General features: G+C 45.7%; 1 protein-coding gene across 1 annotated transcript; it reads right to left on the bottom strand.

Moving 5' to 3' along the window:
• Positions 1–965: 965 nt before the first annotated feature.
• On the bottom strand, positions 966–6543 carry ufm1 (ubiquitin-fold modifier 1). Its single transcript, XM_028983928.1, has 6 exons — positions 6500–6543; positions 6371–6427; positions 5007–5064; positions 3148–3187; positions 2538–2570; positions 966–1392 (listed from the first exon to the last, which is right to left on the bottom strand). Coding segments are annotated over exons 1-6 (276 nt in total). The 5' UTR covers positions 6502–6543; the 3' UTR covers positions 966–1306.
• Between the last annotated feature and the right edge of the window lie 19795 nt (positions 6544–26338).

The following is a 26338-nucleotide window of genomic DNA, read 5'->3' as shown; positions in this document are numbered from 1 at the left end:
CAACTCAGTGGCACCTTGACAGATCAGGATTCGAACCGGCAATCTTCTGATTATGGGGCCACTTCCTTAACTGCTAGGCCAGCACTTCTGTATAGACTCTACAACATAGTGAATAAAAAGATTGTATTCATAGTTGGGGCTCCTAGTGAACCAGAACTGACCACTTCATCCATGGTGACATAGAAGCACGTTGTAAGTCGCTCTGGATACGGCCAAATGCCTTGAATGTATATGTAAGAAGATGAACTGGTGTGATAAATCTGGCCATTTCGCTGACATCCTGGAGGACATGGCACCAGGATGCATTATGGGAAGTTGGGGCTAATTTCACGTAACACCGGGTTCATTCTGCCTTTGTAGAGATGTGAAAGCCACCAGATCAGATGTGAGGTGGACGGTCTGAATGAAAGCTGACGTGGGCCTGCTGCTCATCTCATGCCGCAGAGGCCGTGGCCCACTACGCTCACCAAAGACGGCGGAGGTTTTATTTACACGTCCAGAAAGTGACACACCCGAGACACTGCGGTAGAACTACAAAAAGAGCATGACAGCAGCCACCTATGAGGTGACAAATCCATTTTTTATCCGGAACAGGACTGCAGCTGGTCCAATGGGAACACGGCATTCAGCTTCTCCATTATTGTAATGATGCTCCTTACTGAATCCATAAGGGCAGTTTTTTTTTTTTTCTACCCCTCCTCCATCCTCCCTTTCTCCATGATAAACGACGGCGGCAGCGCGATTAAAACAAATGAAGGGCGCCATTAGGCCGGGCGGCTGAGCGCTCGCATCCTCTTCCTGCTCTGGCCCGGGCTAATGTCCCGGCGGGGCCTGCGGGAAGCGGGCGCTCCTCCTCGCTCAGCCACTTCCTTTCTTAATGCATTCTTAATGCACGGCGGCGGCAGCGAGAGCGCAGTTATTAATACGTGTTAATGACGGATCGGGAGAGAGACGCAACACACACACAAAAAAAAATATGTTTTTATTAGTTTATTCATTTTCTTCGGAGGAAAGTTGCACTGAAGCATCACAGACACAAAAGTTATGCCATAAAAACGCGACACATTATTAGATCCTCCGCACGTTATTACGGGGGCACCTCATAAAAAGAGGAAATTTGGGGTGAAGAAGAACGTATATTTATGTTTCATGGGCGGCAACCCGGGTAAGCGCGCCCTCAGGGAGCCATCAGCTCAGGTGAGGGCTCCCCAGAGAGCCCGGTGTCGGGAGCGGCGCGTTCGCCGCCGCTCAGCACCACGCCACAAGTAAATAGAGGGGAGCTGCTGATTTTGGGGGCGGATGCAGGTCATTTTCTGGTCGACCGGAGGTCTGCTCCCACTCGGTCCCGGGGAATGATGCGGAGCTCCGAGCCGTGCTTCAGGAAAACGTTCCCTAAAACACACACACACACAGGTACAATTACAACAGGCACTGACCCGCCAAGGGGGGGCGGAGCCTAAAACACAGGAAAACATGAACGAAGTCCTAACAACCTGCATGTTGGTCCCGAGGTGTCTACAGCAGAACCCCACAGCTACACCTGGGCAGGCGACGCATTGACAGGAGGGTTCCGGAATGAGGAAGTAGGGTGTGGGAGAGCTGTCAATCACGCCTACAGGCCCCTCCCCTTTTCAAACTTAATGTTTATCTTCAATTCTACACCAGAATGTCCTTTGCAACATAGTTTACTGGATTTTTAACTTCGGCTGTAAAGAGATTAAAAGTTTGAAACTGACAAACTTTTGCAAAGAATTAATCAAAAGTATTAGTGATTAATCCTTGCCGTAATATTAAAAACTTCTCGCTCGCACATACACACTAAAAGGTGTCAATGGAGATGTTTCCCCATTCACTTTCAGCCGCCAAACTGAATTGTGATTCAGTCCATAAAAAAAAAAAAAAAAATCAAACCTGTTTATGGCCAATCAGCCGAGTTTATTGCAGGTTTAAGCGGCTGTGTGGTGATCGTGACTTCAGAGCACTTAAGGACGCACACTTATTTGAACATACTGGATATGTAAAAATAAGTCTCGCAATTAACGTGAAAGCGTCACTGCATGTTAGTGGGAAGTGAGAACAGTGACAAGCGTGGTCCCTGCAGAGCAGTCCAGGCTGGGCTGCGTACGTGACTGAACATTTACACTGAAATATCCCGTTAATTACTGCAATGCAAGAAAAAAACCTTTCCAGATGGCACTTTGTTACTATGGATATGCAGAAAATGAAGCAACGTGACCTTTGACATTCCCTTACTGGAAAAAGAAGCATGATTAGTTTCTTTTTCTAATCATATTAGCTAAAAATAATTACAAAACCCAAATTTGCAAAGTGCAGATACAGCCTTGGTGTCAAAAAAATTAAAAAATATAAAAATAAGACATTTTTTATTTAGCCAGGACTTTGCCATTAAGGTGCATAAAATATAATATATATTAATAACTAGTAAAACGATCAGATTTCCACAGCAGCCCGCGTTAATCGCTGCCGAATGGTGCCGACAGCAGGAGAAATAACGGAAAGTAAAAATGAGGACCGACCTGCAGTTTGTGCCGGGTTAATTCCAATGCCATCTGTAACGAGAATACAAAAACGCCGTCGTCATTATACAAGCATTCACTTACTAAACTAGAAGATTCTGCAGAGTCCAGCAGAAAGCAGTTCTGTAAATGCAGAACCATCCAGGCCGCCATGACCGGGCGGAGCCCAACATGTTTTTCCCCATGAGCTTGTTCCTCTTCACAAAATGTGACCAAAACTCTGATATAGAAGTCCTCAGAAGACTAAAAAGGAATGGAACTGGCATGTAAATTGTGACAAACAAGTTCCATCTTCCATTGTGGACGATAAATGGGTGGTAGTAGCCTAGTGGGTAACACACTCGCCTATGAACCAGAAGACCCAGGTTCAAATCCCACTTACTACCATTGTGTCCCTGAGCAAGACACTTAACCCTAAGTTGCTCCAGGGGGACTGTCCCTGTAATACTGATTGTAAGTCGCTCTGGATAAGGGCGTCTGATAAATGCTGCAAATGTAAATGTAAATAAATCACCACAAAGTAACAGGCGATTAATAAAAGGGAGCCGTTGCATTAAAAATGTCCCCAAGAGAGCCAACCCGGCGCGGGCGCCAGACACCCGCTACTCACCATTGGTGATGATGGCGCTGGTGGCTGCAGGCACTTTAAACTGGAGGAGACAGAGAGAAGCGGTCACCCTGCAGCACGTCAATATCAACAAAAGCCTCATTTCCTTAAGGGAGCGCCTGTCAGTTTCCATCCGTCCGTTATTACGGCGCACAAATCTCCGTAACCACTGCAGGACCCACAGAGCGCCATCAAGAGGCCGTGCGCTGGGGGTGACGCTCGTTTTCTCGATCCTCCACGCTCGGCTCAGACGTGACTCAAGTCTCAATTCGATTCCGGCAGCTTCCCCGCGGTGACTGATATTAATGAACAATACAGGAAATGCCACCGCGTCGGACGGAACCTTCCGGAATCGATGCTCCCCCCCACCCCCGGCAAGGAATTACAAATCAATCTCTTCCAGAACCACGTCCTCGACTTGTTCTGGAAGAGAATTCTCCCTCATAAAACCGGCTTTATATCTATTGATCGTCGCCACGACGACGGGAACTCGCATGAAGCGGATTAAAAGGTCTTAAGTCCCCACTGCACAGCAGACAACTCATTTCAAGATGCCAGATCGGCATTTGAAGAATGAACGAGACCCAAAACTGAGATTCTGATTTTTCCCAGGAAACAACTCCCCTCAGAGAAACTTCAAACCGGCTCGCTACTGTTAACACCTACGGCGTCGGCAAAAAGCCTTGCTGTTTGGATTGATGACAAACTGAGTCTGCTCCATCATGTTGCCGGTTCACTATCTACAACGTTGGCAAGATTCGGCCTTTTCTCTCACACCAGGCTACGCAGCTCCTGGTCCAGGCAGCGGTCATCTCTAAACTGGACTATTGAAACTCTCTCCTGGCTGGAGCCTCTGCGGTCACCATAAAACACCTCCAGATGGTCCAAAACGTGGCAGCCCGCCTCATCTTCAACCAGCCGAAACACACCCACGTCCCGCCTCTTCTCACCTCTCTCCACCGGCTCCCGGTAGCTGCTCACATCCAGTTTAAATCCTTGATGCTGCCTACAGGGCCGTAAATGGAAGTTCTCCCTCTTACACCAACACACTACTAGCCAGATACACTCCTGCACGCCCGCTTCACGGGGTCTCCGATCCCAATCGACTCTGTTGTCCTTTGGTGTCCCTGTCCGGTGGGACAACTTGTCCTGCTCCATTCGACTAGCAGAGACCACCACCACCTTTAAGAAGCAGTTGAAAACCCACTTGTTCTAAAAGTATTTCAGACGAATCTAACACTTATACATTTTAATAAATAATTCATCCAGCACTTAACAATTCCCCATCATGTTCTATTCCTGAAAAGTTCGGCCTAATCAGGGCCCTATCTTAGTTTTGTAACTCAAAATCTTTAGAAACCGAATGAGAATTGCTGGTGTCGTCCTCTTGTAAGTCGCTTTGGATAAAAGAGTCCTCAAAGTAAAGTAAAGTAAATGCATCTCTTTTAACTCACTGCATGGATCTTTTTCCTCTCACCGTACAGGAATAAGCACAAGATGAAATAAAGAAATTGTCATTTCAGTTTGTAACGTGGTTGGATGAAAGCTCGTCTTCTGAGATAAACACATCCTTTGTGTTTACATTAGGGACGGGCCAATATTGATTATGCAGCCATAAAATGTCTCGATTAAAGCTAAAATCAGATTAGTCTGGAGTTACCGCAGTACAAAAAAACAGGCTTCCAGTGAATCACTTCTTCGTTCTGATCATACATGACGCTAATGACACCAGATTTTCATGAAATCATGAAAATGTGCCTTTTGTGAGATGATTGAACATTAATACGAGTTCCCCGAACCTGTCTATGGTCCTGCAGTGGCTAGAAATTGCATTTTTTAAAAAAATGACTAATAACACTCACCTCCTCAGCTGCGAACTTTAACACGGCGGTGAAGGGCGTGCTTTCGGGGACGCTCAATCTGAAAAGACAACCAAAGTATTCAGATGCAGCGGAGACACTCAAGAGTTTTTGGTGAATTTGCCAACACTGAACGTTCAGAACCACTGTGATGTTGGGCTGGGCAAGGACAGAGGAAGTGACGCTGGACATGACTGGACAAACTGACCTCATGGTAATATTTCTACTGGGTGGGTAAAAGTAAAAGTAAAGTGAAGTGATTGTCACATGTGATACACAGCAGCACAGCACACAGTGCACACAGTGAAATTTGTCCTCTGCATTTAACCCATCACCCTGAGTGAGCAGTGGGCAGCCATGACCGGCGCCCGGGGAGCAGTGTGTGGGGACGGTGCTTTGCTCAGTGGCACCTCAGTGGCACCTTGGCGGATCGGGATTCGAACCGGCAACCTTCTGATTACGGGGCCGCTTCCTTAACCGCTAGGCCACCACTGCCCCGGTGGGTGGTAGTAGCCTAGTGGGTAACACACTCGCCAGAAGACCCAGGTTCAAATCCCACTTACTACCATTATGTCCCTGAGCAGGACACTTAACCCTGAGTGTCTCCAGGGGGGGACTGTTCCTGTAACTACTGATTGTAAGTCGCTCTGGATAAGGACGTCTGGTTTACGCTGTAAATGTAAATGAACTGGGTAGCTAATAACTTGAACGTGGTTTGGGCATCTTCTCTCTATTTCAAAAGTCGCGCCAACTCAACTTTACACACAATGAGAATTATGGTCACATTTTAATATGGACCATAATATGACAGCCCTACCCAATATTATTCCCCAAAGAACAGGAAATGATCACAGACACACATTTTCAGAAAAAACCCTTTGTGAGTGAAGTGATTGTCATTGTGAAACACTGCAGCACAGAGACACTGTGAAATGTCATCTGTTGATCGTTTTAAATCTGTTGATGGACGTTTTAAAGGGCCACGATTGACCAATATGTTGACCGTTTACATTCACATTTACAGTATTTATCAAACGCCCGTATCCAGAGTGACTTACAGTCAGTAGTTACATGGACAGTCCCGCCCCTGGAGACACTCAGGGTTAGGTGTCTTGCTCAGGGACACGATGGTAGTAAGTGGGGTTTGAACCATGCATATTCATTAGGGAAAATAATAAAAGTCATTTGCTGTGAGTGTGTGACATTAATAAACCGAGACAGTAATGCAAGCACATACATTTTAACATATCTGTCAAGCAGACAATGTTAATGTATACCGGACTGATAAAAAAACCGCAGCTTTGGTACGAGAAATAAAATAAATAAATGCTATTCGCAGGCATCGGTTCTACTCCGACGCTACTCACACTTTGTAGGGCAGCCTGGGGTCCGACGTCAGGGTGATTTTAAACGTAACCTTAGACCTGTTCGGTGAAGAGACAGTGCACAGTTATAGGGGTGAAAAACGGCCATTAAAACGTTAAAACGACGCGTACATCTCGCCGCGATCCGCTTCAGCCGCGCTGCTGACGCCGACCAGGAAGTGGAAAGGACCCAAGCACACGTCATGCTAAAGCGCGATCTTTTTAATCGACCCGCGGTTCCGTTTCTCACCGTGTTCATTTTGTCTCTTAAAACTCATCTTAATCTACATTAATCTACGCGTACCTTTGGGGAAAAAACGAGAAAATCTTATTTCGCACATTTTGACAGGCATTTGTGAAGAGTCCTAAGCAGCCACTACCGAAAAGCGTGTAATGCAGCTTTGCTCAGACGTAAGATAGCTATTGTATTTGTACGATAATTGTAACCTCTGTATGATCAATAATTACAAAAATAATCGAAACCTTTCTTTTTTAGTTATTTCATTAGCACGACCAGGTACAGGTCTCTGTTTTAATCTTTTCATACTTGGCTTGTTAATGCGCAGTCGTCCCACGTAACTCCAATCAATCCACGATCTAACACGTCGGTGTCAAACTCGCGAATATTTAATGGGCAGACTTATTATAATGGCTGGTTGCTTAGACGCGCGTATAACACACAAACTACAAATCCCACAATGCACTGCTCCAGTTGCCTTGCCGAACACGTGGTGACGTACAGAACGATGAGCGGATTAAACGCGGCGCTGCAGTTACGGAATATTATTATAATAATATTATATATGATATGGTATAATAAGTGAACTTTCCGGCTCCAATTTCACTACGACATTCCCAAAGGAACTATTTAAAAAGCACTTCTGAGTGATTCAAAATAATTCAGAAAAAATGTCTACACCAGCTCACATATCAAACACCATACCATATCTGTACCACTGTAATAACTAGTTTATAACTAGTTTAACTTTCTTGGGATTAAAAAAAAACCCTTAACAGATCTCAGAGCTATATAATTCTAATAGGAGACAGGATGGAGTTGAAATGCATTGGAGGAGGGGGCAGAAGTTATCTCTGGCCTTGAAAGCTAAAGAAATGCACGAACGAGTGTATTTGGTTTTGGGGGAATATCAAACATCAGTGGACATCTGAATGTCAGAGAATTGAATGGACCTACAGACAGCGTCATAGTCGCATTAAGTCCATATTCCAATAATCCCAATAAAAGTGCATGTTAGAATCACTTGATGATGCCAGGAAACTGGTCTCACAGCTGAACTTGATGCCACCTACATTCATTACTTTAAATGTCACGTTGATCAGTCATTTGCTTACTTACTTGATAATTTCTTCTACTAATGTCACTCGTATGCCTTGTTCCAGAATTAGTCGACTTCTGCATTTCCGGACAAATGAAGATGTTTCAGGAATATTTCATGCCGAAGAAATAACGACAAGGCAGAATGCTGTCCTTTCTGGTGTTAAAAATTCATCTGTTCCACACACACCATCTCCAATCAGAGTCAAATGTGGTTTTTGCTCCAGTTGTCCTGCCCCCTGGCGATTGGCGAATGGTGTGTGTGTGTGTGTGTGTGAGACGTGCAAACACAGGTCGCATTCCCCGCCATTCATTGCGCCCAAATTGTCCCACTTAAGGCACAGCGCAGCAATAACCCAGCATTTATGAAACTATGACCGGAGCTGAGCGGCGCCGGTGGAACCCTCCTAAATCCCGCAGTTCAGCCTGCTCTGAAGTGATGTATTCCATTCTTATCTGTATCGGTTGTGACCAACACAGTCTGGCAAGACTCCGTACGGCAGCGTGGGGGCAGATTCATTATTGAGCTGATATGATAGCACGACTGAGGGATAAACGAGTGCTTAAAAAAAAAACCAGCCAGATCCATGTTGCTATAAGTGTGCACATTATAGTTGATTTTGTATTTATTTAATGATTTGTTGAATCTGATTGATTCATTCTAACGTCTCCTGTTTTACACAACAACAACATTTATTTCTTATATAGCCCAAAATCACATACAGTACGTCTCAATGGGCTTTGACAGGCCCTACAGTTGACACCCCCCACCCTTGACCCTTCTGCACACAAGGAAAAACTCCACAGAAAAAAAACTCTAGGAGAGAGAAAAAAAAGAAAGGAAGAAACGTTGGGAAGGAGTGATGCAGAGAGGGACGCCCTTCCAGGGTAGAGTGAGCCTGCAAATGGTGTCAGTGCAGGGTTGGGGATGATATAGTAATAAGTCCTACAGTTGTAGGGTTGGAAGCTGTAGTTGTTATGGTGGGCGTGACTGTTGTGACCCTCTGGTTTGTTTTACACGTAGTGTCACGTATCCACAGGACAGAAGGGCTTAGGATCCAGACGCAGGTGTGTTTCCATGTTGGATTATTTTAGACTGAACAAGGGAACTGGGATCAAATGTCTCAATAATGCAGAAAACTGTGAGCGAATCATAAGAACAGAGCTGACGCAGAACTGAAAATCCCTTTAATGGACAAAGGGCCCTAGAGCTCCGGAAGTCTTTTCCAAGCTACTGCCGATGGAGCTCAACACAATGTCAAACAGAAACAGGAATCTTCTCCAAACGTCTGGAGAACTTCATGACAGGTTGGTCTGCTCAAATAATTCTGAGCAGTTGTGCGTGAGTCCAGACATGATACCACAAAGTGACTCATGTTCTTGAAGAAAGATGCTGTTATTTAAAGATAAGCTCACGCCTACACTATTGTCTTCAAGAATCCAGGCCCAGACGCCCACCGGTGCAGAAGCAGAAGTTCTTAAACATTCTTCCTCAGTCCTAGAGTTCTACAAACTGTGGCTCTACAGCTCAGTTAGCTGCTGCTCCACTATTTCCTCCACAGCAGCTTTTTGAAACTGTTCCTCTGGAGCAGCTCTTTAAAACTGTTCATCTGGAGTAGCTCTTTAAAACTGTTCCTCTTTGGCAGCTTTTAAAAACTGTTCCTGTGGAGCAGCTCTATAAAAATTTTGCCTCTAAAGATGCTCTTTAAAATTGGAGCAGCTTTCTTATTATATGTAATGAGTAGGAAAATATATTTAGTAAAATATTTGTTGTATAGTGAAGATGTGAAGATGACTTTAATTCTTATACATACATTTTTGTAGTGGCGTGAAGATGTGCAAATATTTGATATGTGAGTCCAGAAGTTGTTTGAAAGTGCTGGAGTGTATTATAGATGTAGTGTTGTTGTGGATTTTGAGAGCTCGTATGGCCTGCGGGAAGAAGCTCCTTCTCTTTCTCTCTATGTTGGACTTCAGGGAGCGGAAGCTCTTCCCTGATCACAGCAGAGAGAAGAGTCCATTGTTGAGGTGGCTGAGGTCCTTCACTATCTTCCTGGTCCTGGTCCAGCACTGCTTGCTGTAGATGGATTGAAGGTCAGGGAGCTTGATACGGAGGATTCGTTCGGCTGATGGAACCACCCTCTGTAGGGCTCGCCTGTCCTGCATGGTGCTGTTCCCGAACCAGGTTGAGATGTTTCCCGTCAGGATGCTCTCTATGGTGCAGGAGTAGAAGTTCCTGAGCACCTTGGAGGGCAGTCTGAAGTCTCTCAGGTGTCTGAGGTGGTAGAGATGCTGCCGGACATTTTTCACCATGGTGTTGATGTGACAGGACCATGACAGGTAACGGAAGCTGTCCACTCACTCCACTGGGTTCCTGTTGATGACAGGGGTCTGGTAGGTCCTCTCCTGCTTTGTACTGAAGTCCACTATTAACTCCTTTGTCTTGCTGACGTTCAGGTGGAGATTGTTCCTCTGACACCAGTTCACCAGATTTCCAACCTCCTCCAGGTAGGCCGTCTCGTCGTTGTCAGAGATGAGGCCCACCACGACAGTGTCGTCAGCAAACTTGATGATGGTGGTGGAGTTAGTAGTGGCTGTACAGTCGTATGTGTACAGGGAGTACAGCAAGGGGCTCCCTGGGGGGCTCCAGTGCTAAGGGTGATGGAGGCTGAGACATGTCCACCCATCCTTACTGCCTGTGGTCTCCCGGTTAGTAAGTTGGAGATCCACTGACAGAGAGATGAGCTGAGTCCCAGGTGCTCCAGTTTGGTGGTGAGTGTGGAAGGGATTATCGTGTTAAATGCTGAACTGTAGTCAATGAAGAGCATTTCAACATAATTTCCCTTCCGAGTGTCCAGGTGGGCGAGTGCTGTGTGGAGGAGATGAGAGATGGCGTTGTCTGTACAGCTGTGTGGTCAGTGGGTCAGTGGACCCAACCGCAGGGGGTCAAGTGTGCCCGGTAGTGAAAAAATGCTCTTTAAAGTTGTTCCTCTTGAGCGGCTTTCTAAAAATATTCCTCTGGAGCAGCTCTTTAAAACTGTTCCTACGAAGCAGCTCTTTAAAATTGTTCCTCTGGAGCAGCTCTTTAAAACTGTTCCTACGAAGCAGCTCTTTAAAATTGTTCCTCTGGAGCTGCTGATGAGCTTGGGGCTCTGGTGCTGCTACAGCCACCTGGAGCGGTGGAGATGAACGCAGACTTTGACAGCAATTCAGCATACGTGTCACCTACATGGACTGATCACACACGCCAACACACAAATGGACAGTAAACATTCTGCCAATGCTTCATCTCTTACTCACTTTATTACCACAAATAAATGTACATTTTCTTTATACAGTGCAATAATACAATCACTGTGAAAAGATATTTCTTTCGTATTATATTTTCGTATTATATTTTTGGTTGCACATTGGCTAGTGTTGTGCTGTCTTATGTGGTTTTACCCAATTTCTGAGTAAGAAGTGAAAGGTTTGTAGTGTCCGTATGTTTGTCTGCACACTGAGCCTAGAGATACACAGTTGTGTTCAGCTACGCATCTGTAGGTTGTATAGTAGGGATGACAATAAAGTTCATATATTTATTTATGACAGCAGACCTTAAAAAACATCCTCCTCCTGTCTAACAGCCCCGTGTCGTCAACATCTCCTCCATCCCCCCAAAAAAGGCCGAACGATGGACGTACTTTCTGACACAACAGTTCCACACAGCTGCCCTGAACTCTTCCATCTCAGTGCGGTGTGGAGCATCCACCAAGCAGGATGGGAACGGACTGCTGAAAGAATCACTGATGCTCCCCTGCCCTCAAGGTCCAGGGACCGGGCATCATCTAGGACCCTCACATCTCCTTCCCTCTGGCAGTCTGCAGACCAGAACCAGCTTCTTATCTCGTGAAAAGATCAGTGAAGATCCTCTTACATCTTCACAATACTGATTGGTTGTACATTTGCATATTAAATGTTTATTGCACTTCATGTATATTGTGTATGTCTGTAAATAAGAACATTATTGTATATTGTGTTTTAACCACGAATAAACACGACTCCATTAACTCTACAGATGAATGAATTCCAAAAGTGTTTATTGCAGAATTTCCTTCTTTTTTCAGGAAGACGCTCACGTCGAGGGCAAAGTTCCGCCACAGTTGAGCAAGTTTAGAGGGTTAAGAGAGCGCCTGTTCCCGCTTGATAAGGACTCATCTGCCCAGCTGCCTGGAACGGTGCAGTGTGGGAAGGCCTGCGGTCTGACCGCTCGGCTCGCACAAGACAAGAACAACACAAGAGCATGATGGAAAACAGCAATGATTCCGTGCGTCAGACTAACAAGATTCTAGAAAGGTCCATAAAAAGTGGGACAACAAATGTAAGACACATTTTTTGGTGACTATTTCCACAAGGTACCTCACAGCGCATTTTAACGGATGCGTGTGTTCTTTACTATGGAGGAGCCGCAATGCAGCAACATTCATGTCCGTTTGAATTGGATTCGGTGATTTATAATGTGTAGGATTACGGTTCTAACACATTCATCCAGTGGAATAAAGGGAAGTGAAATGAAAGCTGCTCCTGCTTGATGGCAGACAGACGAAACCATTATAATGTCGGAGTGAAGATTGCGGCGTTTGCAGGTTAATGACGTTTTCAGCGCCGTGAGGGGACATATTGATGGATGTAAAGATATGTTTTTCCACTGACGAGGGGTAATAATGAAAAACTCAATTCTTGGTCTGGAGCAGAAACCGGCGCCGGAGTCACGTCTGAGGCTTGATGATTGCTGGGATCGACTCCATCTTCCCTCCACACGGACCCTGATAAGTGGGCTGAGAAAATAGACGGAAGTCCCCTCACCGTGCACCAGAAACAGCGATATTGAATTTCTCCGTCACGTCGGACATGGTCCAGCATAATTTATATCACGCTAATTGCTGTCATTTCGCTTGATTGCCAAAGGAGAAAAGGCCGCTTAGCTCCGGGGAGACCGCTGTTCTTCCCGCTACATTTCATTTAATGCAAATTAATTAGCCCCTGCTTTGCATTCTCTGTCAGAGAAAATTACCAGGAGTGTCTGGAATTCACTCCGAAACGATCAGAACAACAAATGTAGACAACTGTGCGGTACAAATCAATTCTGATCCCAGATCAGTTCCTTTCTCTTAAAGATTTTTACTCCTACAAATCCTGAGAAAATAAAACCGACGGGACATTATTCATTTCCACTGGGACGCCTCCTCTTTATAAAACAGGGTGCAAGAATGAAGGAGCTGAGCTTATTTATAAATGATCGTAATAAGTCTTTATTTTGTATAATTCAGTATAATTCTATTAGCAACAGGCAGGGGGACAGAGTAAGGTGTTCAATGCCCCCTTTTTACGGCTAAATCTCGTAAAGGTTTTCCACGTGTGTTTGGGGGAGGGAGACCATGATCTGGTGATTAATTACCTCAAAACCCCAGACAACTCTTAAAAACCCGGTCGGACATCCTACCCTAGTGACACTATGCTAACTCTACACAACTTAGTAAAAAAGAATTATAAACTCAATACACTGTGCACTAAAGAACTGTTTACTCACCCCAACAAACAGATTAACAGCTCTGGTGGGGGTGGCCAGGCTGGGTTCAAGGCCCAGTGACCTCTGTGGCCACACCCCTGCTCACTGGTGTCACGGGACAGGAAAAGGAGGACGTTTAAACAGACAAAAAAGAAAAGAAATGACGGAGTAACACAGGCATCACGATGGCTGGACATAGCAAGGAGGGAGCACGCATACACACGACGTACAATCAGTAGCTACAGGTACAGTCCCCCCCTGGAGACACTCAGGGTTAAGTGTCCTGCTCAGGGACACAATGGTAGTAAATGGGATTTGATCCTGGGTCTGGTTCTTAGGCGAGTGTGTTACCCGCTGGGCTACCACCCTATGTTAATATGTACATTAATATATACATAATATATACATATATATACATAATAATAAAAAACTGACAAAGGAAACATAAAAAAAACAATGACCTGGCGGCAAACAGACACAACAGGGCAGCTTTATACAATCATATAATTCTACAGGTGAACACGATCAGAGAACATTACACATGACGAACATGAAACTCCGGTCCGAACTCCCGACCCGGAGTCACCCCTGAAGACCCTGGTTCATAGGCGAGTGTGTTACCCACTAGGCTACTACCACCCTACCCCGACTACGTCTACAGTTTTCCCCTCTGCCTTCTGTCTGACCCCGATGACCCCGCCTTCCGGTAGCAGCACGCGCTTCACCCGCTCCCCACGTTTCTCGGAGAAGCCGGGGCCAGCATCACGCTCCTGGTCGCGGCCCCAACATGCTGCTGGAGCACCTAATGCCCACGAACCACGAAGTTCGTATGTCACCTGTCACTCCTCTGGAAACAAGGAGAATGGCGCCGGAACAGTGAGGCAGACCCTCGTTCATCATTTTTTCAGCACACACAGCTCAGCACGACCCCGTCTTTTCGGCATGATTGCTTTAGAAATTACTAGTTACTCGGGGAATGTGTGTGTGTGTGTGTGTTTTGTTTGCCCTGAATTACATTTGCGAACCCAACCCAAGCCAAGTCGCTCTGGATAAGTCGCGTCTGAGAAACACTGTAAATAGAAACCCAACGCCTTGTGGTTGTGAGAATGGGGGACGCTGGGGGACGATCACAGCCGGTGCCGAGTCCTGAGTAATCTCATCTGAAGCCAATCATGCATGACTACTCAGGACTGTTTAACAGCACCCACTGGGTGCTGCGACATGAACGTGGACACTTGCAGCCTTACCTTTGTGTTTCCTTTGTCATAAAAGACGGCCGCCTGGGGGTCCCTTTTCCTTTTTTCGGCCCTCGTGCCTGCTTTGCATGATAAAATTCTGAAAGTGAAAAAATAAAGTGAAGTAATTGTCACACGTGATACACAGCACACAGTGCACACAGTGAAATTTGTCCTCTGCATTTAACCATCACCCTGAGTGAGCAGTGGGCACCATGACAGGCGCCCGGGGAGCAGTGTGTGGGGACGGTGCTTTGCTCAGTGGCACCTTGGCGGATCGGGATTCGAACCGGCAACCTTCTGATTATGGGGCCGCTTCCTTAACCGCTAGGCCACCACTGCCCCTGCATCTGCATCCCAGACGTCCCGTTCCGGCGCTCCCGTCCTGGTGTTCACATGGGGTCTGTTAGGTATAGAAAATGTAAAAAGCTCCGCGGGAGAGCCGTTGTTTCCGCAGTTTAACGTGTAAATGGGATTAAGCTGCGTGTCGGTTTACAGCCTTAATAGAGATTTTGTGTTCGATGGTTCCGTTTGTGAAAACACAGCAGTGACACTGATGGCGTCCCGACATACCTCATCCGCCTCCCAGCCAGACAGGGAGCGAGACCTCACGGAGGTGCAGAAATAGAACAACTAGAACACTGGGAGACGGAATAGTGAGGATGCAGGGCTGCTGCCAGGGACACGGCAGGGACGTGTTGCACTGAGAGAAATCTGGAACAGCTTGGGTCTTCAGCTGCAGCATTTGAAATATTTATAACTTGCTGTAGAGCGACTATCACAATCTAAACTCTTTACGTATAATTTACATGTAGAGCATTTATCTGACGACCTTATACAATCAGTAGTTACAGGGACACGATGGCACTAAGTGACATGGAAGCGTAGAATGTCAGTGCGCAAACACACAGGAACATTTTTCCATAAAACGGGATAACGTCTGTCCCATCTGGCCTTGCGTTAACGGCGGGAAAAAAATGTTTCAGGCGACCCAGAACGGTTGTGTTCTAAAACAATCGTAAGGGCAGTTGTGGCCTAGAGGTTAAGGAAGCGACCCCGTAATCAGAAGGTTGCCGGTTCGAATCCCGATCCGCCAAGGTGCCACTGAGGTGCCACTGAGCAAAGCACCGTCCCCACACACTGGTCCCCGGGCACCTGTCATGGCTGCCCACTGCTCACTAAGGGTGACGGTTAAATACAGAGGACACATTTCACTGTGTGCATCGTGTGCTGTGCTGACATTCAGTTCAAGAGAGGATTTCTCTTGTCCGTGTGGACGGCGAAACACCTTTTTTTGTGAAAAACGCGGACGTATCAGCCCGACCTCCAACCTGACCTTTGACCCCAAACTCGTCCTACATACAACAATGGCGGATAACACGCTCCTGTTCGTGCTACAAGAAATCCTCTCTACGCTGCACATTTCTAATGAAAAGACACGGAGGAGAGCAGGGAGTTGCAGCGCCACCTACAGGTGTGGAGGGGTGGTAAAACAATGTTTAGGACGTTCTCTGCGTCTCCATGGGGACGACAACATTTCAGATAATGCTCTTGTGTAGATGCAAGTATTTTTTTTTAGAAATAAAGCCTTCTCGTTGGGACAGGACCTCAGTTGTAAAGAAAAGTGCGGATCCGATCCGGAGTTTAATGTTAGTCGTTTGTTGCTGAGTTTCCGGATTGTGCTTCCCTGTATATGATTGTATAAAGCTGACCTGTTGGCGTCTGTTCACCGCTGGGTCATTGTTTTGGTGATGATTCCCTTGTCATGTGCTCCATGTAATAAACCCCCTGTCTCATGACGTCCTCCTTTCTCTCCACGTCCAGCCACCGTGACAAAAAGCGATGAAAACCTACGTTCTTGCAGTTGTTCCTCAGTGTGGCATAAAATTCGAGATGGACCCATGGAGACCACGTGGCTCTCAGGTTATAGACGTGTTGTTTTATATTAACGTTGTTAGTGCCCCTTTATATAAAATGCATTACCGCACATTACTGTGATTAGTGCGGCTTTTTGGTGGCCCACAGCCATACGTATATCTTGAAGGCGCAGTGGAGCACTGCGACGAACGAGCGTTTCCGTGATTGCAGAAATGCGCTGACTAATGGCCGCGGTTTGTGTAAGTGAATTAGCGCAGGCAGTGCACCCTCAATCTTCTCTGGCAGGTAATGGGTACAAAATGAAGCGATGCATTGAGCTATAACTTCACTGAGAAATGGTGTGTGTGTGTGTGTGTGTGTGTGTGTGTGTGTGTGTCCACTACATTATATCTCCGGCCAGTTCTGCACAGTTTATCCTGACCCGCATTTATTGGGGGTCTGTTTTCTGTCCGGAGAATAACTGCTGACCACGTGGGGTCCCCTCAATGCATCGGGGGTTCAAACCCCACTTACTACCATCGTGTCCCTGAGCAGGACACTTAACCCAGAGTGTCTCCGGGGGAGACTGTCCCTGTAACTACTGATTGTAAATCGCTCTGGATAAGGGCGTCTGGTAAATGCTGTAAATGTAAATGTAGATGTTAATGAATAACGAATGAAGGCCCTTCGTCACGAGGAATCTGCCTTTTTGTGTGTTTCAGCTAATTCATGTGACACATGCACCGCGCCCCCTCTTTAGAAGATGCTAATTAGCCACGTATGAATTTTGCTCTTTATAGATTTCAGCGTCAGGCTGCGATGGCAGGAAGAATTCGAGAGAGGATCACAGACTCGCTAATTAGCACCGCGGGCTGGATGCGGCGTGAACTCAGGAATCGGCTCTTATCTTTAGTTCATAACACACATCTGTCTCCATATGAGGAGCTGCAGATTTTCTGTCGCTTCAAATAAATAAGTTATGACACGTGAAACTGATATATGTATTAAAATGTTCAATTTTAAATCCAAGAACATGATTTATGGATTCAAAATACTGTAAATTTGAAATATTATTTTTACATTTGAATTACTTATTACCTTGGGTTTAAATGTCAGTGGCCATTGATGGGCTGATGCACAACATCCTAATTCCTGCTCTGAAGTGGTTCTTGGCACAGTGAAGCAGTGTGGTGCAGTAAGTCTTCTTACTGCACCCCAAAAAAAAAAAAAATTGAAGAAGAGCTTTGTAATGTGACTTTGAAGCCATGAGGCGCAGCGGGAACGTAAAAGAAAATACTGTTAACAAATAAGCTACAAATACGTTCTGTTCCTCACATGCAGAACACAAGACCTCGTACAAAGCTGCAAATGTTAAATGGTCTGTGTTGCGCACAACTGCCGACTGTCCCCAACATAATATTTGGTCTTTTGTATTCCGCAGCCAAGCGGCACCGTCACAGGCCATTTGCCGATTTGCTGCGTCTGCGCACAATAATTTCAGTAAAGAGCGCAGTGCCACTCGGCCTCTGGAGACGGGCCTTAAATAAAAACATCCACTACACTTCCATCTGAGCAGAAGGGGAACTCGGCTGAAGGGGGTCGAGTCAGAGAATCCACGGGAAGGCTGGAAAATCGTGACGTGAATAACGTTGAAAACGTCTTTTTAGAAGACTTTTACAGACTGCAGTTTTTCTTTTGTCAGAAAATTGATCTGCCTCTATAAACCGCAGGGCAGGGAGTGACAGAGTTGTGACAGAGTCCACGTGATAGGGAGAGAAACGGGTTAATATCAGGGTGTTGCTATGCTGGTCAAAATGCCATCGAAACCGCAGCCCCGCGGTTGTCGGGGTGCATTATCAGTCGGTGCATTACTCGTTTTTCTTCTTCAGAGAGGAATAGGAAGTGCCAGCGCGGTCCAGCAGAGGTACAACTGGGTGAAAGCGGGGAGAATAAAAGGAAGCTCCGCTTCACGCCGATCAACAGCGCAGCTGAAGCGGCTTCAGGTCCGGGAACACAGAGGCTCGATGGCCTGAAAGGGCCCAGGTACAGAAAACTGAGCAGAATAGATGAATGGTGTAATCAAGATGCGTATTTGCATTTCAAGAATGGGTTTGCTGCAACACAGCTCCTCATTTGCATTTGAAATGAGAGATATTTTATTTGAATCGTTAGTTAGAAAATTGCGGGAGAAGTTAGTTAGATCGTCCACCCATCCATGTTTACAGCGGCAGCCCACATATCAAACGGAGGAGGAGGAGGAGGAGGAAGAGGAGGAGGAGTTCTCTCGGGTAACTTCCTCATTACCGACAAATTAGAAGGTCTACCAGACTGCGGTAGGGACACACGGGCAGCCGCATTATTTATCCGGTAGACAACAGCTCTGGGGTGCAGATGTTGCGCATCATTTAGAAGGTTCGGAGACGCCCTTTTAACGTTTTCTTGGTGCAGAGACGTGACCTGGACCTGCGGGTGGAGCGGGGGCTTTTAAGGAACCTGCCGAGATTTGTGTTGCAGGGCGGGAAGTGTCGAAAATAGACGGACAAAGAGGAGACGAAGAGAGAGAAAGGGAGGGAGAGAGGGAGAGACGGTGAAAAGCCAAAACGCTTGCATCACCGGGGGAACAGAGTGAATCATGGTGCTATTCTGGTCCGGGTGCAGGTGTGTGCTTCAGAAGGAACACGGCACAAAAATCTACTCATACCTCGTACACAAATCACACCCCACTGCACGAACATCTCAATAGAGTTATCATCAGTAATACTGCTGCAGTATCGGATTATTCAGGGATTTTTCTTATTTAAATCTGGGCCAGTGAAATTCATTTATTCAGAGTCGGGGGGGGGGGGGACGTCAAATGTTCCTTACCTGCTGAGCGGCGGTGGCCCAGAAGGTTGCCGGCTCGAATCCCGATCCGCCAAGGTGCCACTGAGGTGCCACCAAGCAAAAAGCACCGTCCCCCCACACTGCTCCCCGGGCGCCAAGGCTGATGGTTAAATACAGAGGACAAATTTCACAGTGTCACCGTGTGCTGTGCTTGCTGTGTATCAAAATGACAATCACTTTTACTTCAACCTTATTTCAGAAATGGACAATTATTCTATTGAAATGGATTAATACCATTGCTCTCCTGCTCATTATTTTCCAGTGACCAGGGATTCCCCACTCATGTCCGTGACCTTGTCTCCTCTATGAATAGATGGAGGAGACATGTGATTGCAGTCGGGGAAAAATTCCCGTCTCCCGTCTCAAATGATTCCTGTCTGACTTAAGGTTGGAGCTCCAATGTACCTGCCACCAAGAAGGGAAATTGAGGTCAGAGTTCAGCAGCTGTGTACAGGAATGAGTGAGAAGCACAAAAAACCTGGATGAATGTCCAACAATCTTTTGGGGCTTCTTGATTGCCATCATATATCATGTCATGACGTGATAGAAACAAGACGAGACTTAAAGTGTTCATGTAATGATAACTATAATGAATATATTTGTTGATGAATAAAAACAAGACAAGGTAGGGAGCAGTAGCCTAGTGGGTAACACACTCGCCTATGAACTAGAAGACCCAGATTCAAACCCCACTTACTACCATCGTGTCCCTGAGCAAGACACTTTACCCTGTGTGTTTCCAGGGGGGGACTGTCCCTGTAACTACTGATTGTAAGTCGCTCTGGATAAGGGGCGTCCGATAAATGCTGTAAATGTAAATGTAAATAAAAGACTAAATATGGTTTGTACAATGAGAACTATGCCGCCAAAAGCAACAATAGTTACATACCCCTCCACCATGTGCGTGTGTCAGGTATATACAGGCCAGTGAGAGTAAGTCACCTCTGTCTCTCGGGAAAAAACGAGGGACAGTGGTCACTTGGTTGGAACAATCAGACAGAATGACCCTCGTTGTGTTAATTTGCAGTCTCGGTCCGCTGATCTGCAGGCCTGACTGGGCCACATCAGATCCAGCCGATCTGTGTGAGTGAGAGAGAGAGAGAGAGAGAGAGAGAAACGCACTTGTGTGGGCGATGAATATGAAAATGTGTGGGTGGAGAGTATAAAAGGATTTTCTGGCGACTTGCGGGGAAAGAGAGCTTCTTTGTTCCGCTGCTTTCTGCACTAACCACGACAACCAATGTGGTAACGTACAGGTCGGATGCATTATGAGCCTCAGCCCCGGCCATGACGAGTCCCCACGGCAAAGGACGCCCTTAAACTTATACTCGTTCGATGCACGTTTTTTTATTTCATTACAGCATTCGGTCTACTTGGGTTCACACTTGCCATCAGGTAAAGAGACTGTGATTAACTCCAGAAAAAGTTCAGCTGTTCTGCTAGGATTTTCCTGACATGCTACAGCAAAAGCCGTGGTTCAAAGCATCAAAGGGAGAAATCCACGGGATTGCATAAACCATGGAACATACCACGGAGAAAATGTGGAACAGCAGCGAGATCCTCAAGAACTTTCCGTCCCTTCGAAACTCGTGAAAAGACAAGGTCTACACTTTAAAGCCACTACTATCATCTGTTCTAGTTTCGGTGTTCGCTGAGAATTCACCTGGCTCCCCAGAAGCAGAGCGGTCCTGACTCCGGAATACAGGGTGATCACCGCGGGCGGTTTGGACCTCAAATGCTGCTCAGCAGCCCAAACCGGTGGTGCCTTTGAGCTGATGGCAGCACATGCCATTGAAAGCCCGTAATCTCCCAAACGAAATTGACTTCAGGGCTTCCCTAGGAAGCCTTGTCAAAGGAAATCCAACCTCAGCAGGCAGGACGGAAAGAAAACATTTAAATGGGGGGGGGTGATGCACAAGCTGAGCAGTGAAGAGAGGTCTGAGGAACCCCGACACAAGAGCACAGTGTCATTTATAATAAGATTATTTTAATAATTGGGGATTCTATGAGTGAGATGTTGTTATAACTACTCATTATACTTGTTCATTATTTCTATACTAATCGTTTTATGGTTAATAAAATAATTTTAATGTTAACCCAGATGTGCTGTGGACTTTTTTTAACAGACATATTAAAAGTAGATGCAAGAAGCTAAATAGCAAAATGTATCATTTAATTGGTGATTAATTGTTTCACCCTGCAGGCTGTTGTCATGGCTGTAAACTTGGTCACTGTTCGGTTTGAATGTTCAATTAAGCCCAGCGCTTCAACCTCCTGGGATTTATCTGGCATAATATTGCATATCTGTCTCCAGCACATTGTTTGCCTCGCCGCCGCTGAGGACGGGTTAAGACGGCGGGGGGGTGTGAATGATGGGAGCCGGGAACATGGCGGGGAGTACCAGTCCATTGCCACAACTCAGAAGTAATAAAGGAACAAATCAAACAGGGCGATGGGGAGCGAAATGCACGTCTGTTTTGTGGCTTTTGTGAAATGTGAATATTGCTTGTTGGGGAAGCAGCGTTCAGTCTTTTATGGTTAAAGGATGTTATTGAATTAAATTCTAGTCAGATAATGCGTTTTCCAATGGACATTCCCGCAAAGCAGATTTGCAAAGATCTGGCATCTAAATCCAAAAAAACAGCAATGAACAGGACACAATAAAGCGTATATTTTTATTGTTTCTTCCCAGTGGGAAGGAGAAAGCTTTTATTATGAGCTTTAATTCAGAATATTTGATTTGTTCTAAAAGTAATGAGATATTGGACCTTGAATCAGCCAAGTGAAGACTTTTATTGATCCCAGTTGCTCCCTGTTATGCAACGTTCCAGCAGAACACTTTGCCGAGGTGGAAGACCGAGGTGGAAGAACAGGAAATCAAAAGATGATGCAGAACTCTTCAGAGAAGTTCCTCCCAAAATTCTGATGTCTCATTATTATTCTTAATAATTATTGTTATTTGTTAATCATTATTAATAATTAATAATTGTTAATCCTCTGTAGTACTTCAGATTGCAGGTGTCTGAAAGTGTGGAGTGATGCTCCCGTGAATCTGATGTTGAATATGATGATGGATTGAGATCTCAGGAATGTATAGGCCAAGTCAACACCTCACTCTCACCGCTGTGCAGTGTTTTAGTCAAGACCGCCTAAACCCAGACCAAGACATTGCAGAGACTGGAGGGGCCGAGAGCAAGACTGAGACCAAGACCATGGGTGGTAGTAGCCTAGTGGGTAACACACTCGCCTATGAACCAGAAGACCCAGATTCAAACCCCACTTACTACCATTGTGTCCCTGAGCAGGACACGTACCCCTGAGTGTCTCCAGGGGGGACTGTCCCTGTAACTACTGATTGTAAGTCGCTCTGGATAAGGGCGTCTGGTAAATGCTGTAAATGTAAATGTAGGTGAGATCAAGACCAAGAATAAGACCGGAAAAAGATTTGGGCTATAATCAACATCACATCACATTATTCAGATCAACTCTAGGCAAAAAAAGGCAATGCTGTAAAATGTCATTACTCATTAAAATTCAAATTTATGTTATCTGTTAAATTATAAATCACATGTCTCTCATTTAATAAAATAAAATCTCCAAGATCTGTCATATGTTATTTTCCATCCATGGCCTGATGGAAAATTAAGATCTCAGCAGCCCTCTGCTATAACCATTTTATCAGACCTTATCAAGGGAAAGTACCATGTTAAGTCTCTCATACCAGGGACCGACAGCAACTTCTCCCAACCATCCAAGAACAGTTCGGTGAAGAACAACGCAATTTCCAGCATGGTGGACAAAGTACCAAAGTGATAACTAAGTGGCTCGGGGAACAAAACATCGAAAATTTGGGTCCATGTGTTTCACTTCACTTTCACCAAGACAAAACAATTGGTCTTGAGAAAAATTGCTGTGTTATTTTTTAATAACCAGGATATTGAGTGTTTTTTTTTTGTAGTTTGAAATTTGAAGATTATTATTCAAATGCAATGTGTTCAATTTTTTGCCACTCAAAATATGCGTCACAAATGTCCTTTATGACTATGCGCCCACCACCCGCCTGGCCACGCCCACCGGAGCTGTTAATCAGTTGATTGTAATATTTGGTGCTTAATGATTTACATATGTTGAGTTAGGGGAGCCAGGAGAGTTTGCATTTCAGGTGGTGTGTCTCCATGTCGCCTGTCCTACATTAGATTCCTCAACGTTTAACATAATAAGGTGGTATACCGCCTGGGTCCTCCTCCTTTCAGCGAAGGCAAATAGAAAGTGAAGAAAGTGAAATAGAAAGTGAAGTGATTGTCACATGTGATACACAGCAGCACAGCACACGATGCACACAGTGAAATTTGTCCTCTGCATTTAACCCATCACCCTGAGTGAGCAGTGGGCAGCCATGACAAGCGCCCGGGGAGCAGTGTGTGGGGACGGTGCTTTGCTCAGTGGCACCTCAGTGGCACCTTGGCGGATCGGGAATCGAACCGACAACCTTCTGTTGAAATGGAAACTATAACGCCAAATTTGAAATATTTTTCCATCAAAACAAACAATCCCCTCGTCCAGAGCGGAAAAGGTTATTCCATTCCAGGTTATTCCATTATTCTGAAGAGTGGACAGCCATTAATTAGGATGCTAATGAAGCTACTAAAGTCAGGTGAGCCAGTCGCCCTCATCAGAAATGTAATCAGGGGGCCATAGCGAAATACGATGTGTGAAGAAGGACATCTGCTCCTGACCTGAAGGCCACACCCGGCTTGACTTTCAGATGGTGTTTAAACCCCTTAAACCCCTAAAACGCTACGCTTTCAATGTTCTCATTTCATAAGCTGCTGTGTGAATATTTCCTGACACTTAACCCCGCGATTGGTGTCTGTTTTTGTTTATCAGTTATTATATCCCAGCACGCAGCAGACAAAGTTCAACCGATTTTAACCTTGACAAGGCCGTCGTGTGGCATTGATAGACAGTTATGCTCACCAATCAGATGTGTCCCATGCTAAAGCCACACCCTCTTAAACACGGATCTCAGTTCATGGCTTGTTTTTCATACAAGTGCAGATTTTAATACACATAGTATAGTATATACTGAACAGACTTACCCAGTGGGCCGCCAGGGTGACGGTTCAATGCCGAGGACACATTTTGTCACGGTTCAGGTCAGACCGAACTTTATCGTCATTTACAGCCATATACATTAAGCACATAGTCGAGATGAAACAATGTCCTCCTGGACCAAAAAAGGTACTATTATCTCTTCCCACAGCAATCATCTAAAGTAAATGAGACAAAACACACAATCCCCTTTATCTTTTGTGCAATTGAATGGCCTGTCAGAGAAGAATTTGCTAGAATATTCCCTGCACTGCAGACTCTGTTTATTCAGAGGTCTTATCTGCTCTTTCAGCCTTTTCACGGAGTCTCCCCTGTCAGACTAAAGCCAAATATCAGTCCAGAAATCCTCACAGCCTTTTAGCGAACAGTGACCTGCACCTTAACTGCAGCGTATTTCAGCAGATTTCAGATTAATCTCGTTTGACGGAGTAAACCCAATCTTGCACATATGGGATTAACGTGAAGAAATCAATACAGCGTTGCTGTCCTAATCAGATTCCAAATGTATTCAAACCATTCCGGTTCGGAGCTACGCCGGCCTCAAATTTAACCAGGACGTTCATATTCTCTTTCAGTACCGAGTTTAAATCATCAATACGGATATCGATCGTTACCTGGTGGACAATCAGCTCTGATTGGAAGAAGGAGCCGCGAGTTTTCATGCTTTGCGGGGGAAAAGTCTGCAGGAAGCAGTAATTACTTCACGCTGACGGAGGTCAGATTTCACAGGGATTGATCTGATGGCGCCTGAGGGCTGTGATTTTCACCGGTTTTTCGGCCGGTTTAAGAGAGGAGAGACTGTCGAGTTCCTGGTGCGTGAACTGCAGGAACAGACATGAGCTGTAAACACACGCATTTATTTCAGATAAAGACTTTTTTTTTTTTTTTGACGGAGGGCAAAAAGCGTTCTGCCTCGAGGTCCTGGGTTAAATCAAGGCTTTCCGGGAGAATTGTCCTGATTTTCTCCCCGTGCACCATTTTGCGAAACGATCCTATGTGAGATGAGCAACGTGATGCCATGATAGGATCGTTTCACAGAACGGTGCACGGCGAGAAAATCAGGACAATTCTCCCGGAAAGCCTTGATTTAATCCCAGACCTCGAACACAGCTGGACGGGCTGTTAAGAACAGCGAGAGAGATCTTTTTTTTTTTACCACGCTCTCCATGTAACCACGGCCGAGAAATCTTTACAGCAGCAGTGGGGCAGTGGTGGCCCAGCGGTTAAGGTTGCCGGTTTGAATCCTGATCCACCAAGGTGCCACTGAGGTGCCACTGAGCCCACCGGGCGCCTGTCATAGCTGGCCACTGCTCAATCAGGGTGATGGGTTAAATGCAGAGGACAAATTTCACTGTGTGCACCATGTGCTGTGCTGCTGTGTATTAGCATTTAGCAGACACTCTTATCCAGAGCGACTTTCAATAAGCAGTTTTTAATACCATCAAAGCTCAGCCATCAGATCCTGAGGGCACGTCTGTCCTGCTCCCAAAACTCGACTCTCTTCTGATCTGTGGGCAAACACACATACTCACACACACACACACACACACACACACACATACACATTATTTTCTGTCGGGACTCAGACTAATAATAATGCAAAATATGTCTAATTTTGTCTCTTTAAATTTGAACATTTTCCTCCTTGTGGGGACTGTAAAAATTGTCCCCACAAACGCCTCATTACACAAATTTACATTAACATTTACAGCATTTACCAGACGCCCTTATCCAGAGTCAGTAGTTACAGGGACAGTCCCCCCCTGGAGACACTCAGGGTTAAGTGTTCTACTCAGGGACACAATGGTAAGTGGGGTTTGAACCTGGGACCTTTTGATTCCTGGTACCATCCTAGACCTCACAGTTGAATGAACAGGATTCAGATTCGAGCTGCGGCTGGGTCAGTGTGAGGTGACACCTGGACACGCCCCTCAGGCCACGGCTGAGGGATTACCGGCGCCCGTCTCCAAGGGCCTGTAGCCTAGGCAACATGAGGTACG

Source organism: Denticeps clupeoides, chromosome 6, assembly GCF_900700375.1.
Source record: "Denticeps clupeoides chromosome 6, fDenClu1.1, whole genome shotgun sequence".
Lineage (NCBI taxonomy): Eukaryota > Metazoa > Chordata > Actinopteri > Clupeiformes > Denticipitidae > Denticeps > Denticeps clupeoides.
This window is presented reverse-complemented; position numbering and strand designations above follow the sequence as displayed.

Excerpts from the sequence above, each read along its gene's own strand:
- ufm1 (XM_028983928.1), bottom strand. Across the intron at positions 5,065-6,370 it reads CCCAGGCTGCCCTACAAAGT|ATTGAGCGTCCCCGAAAGCA; the intron begins GTGAGTAGCGTC and ends TTGTCTTTTCAG. Across the intron at positions 1,393-2,537 it reads TAACCCGGCACAAACTGCAG|GGAACGTTTTCCTGAAGCAC; the intron begins GTCGGTCCTCAT and ends TGTGTGTTTTAG.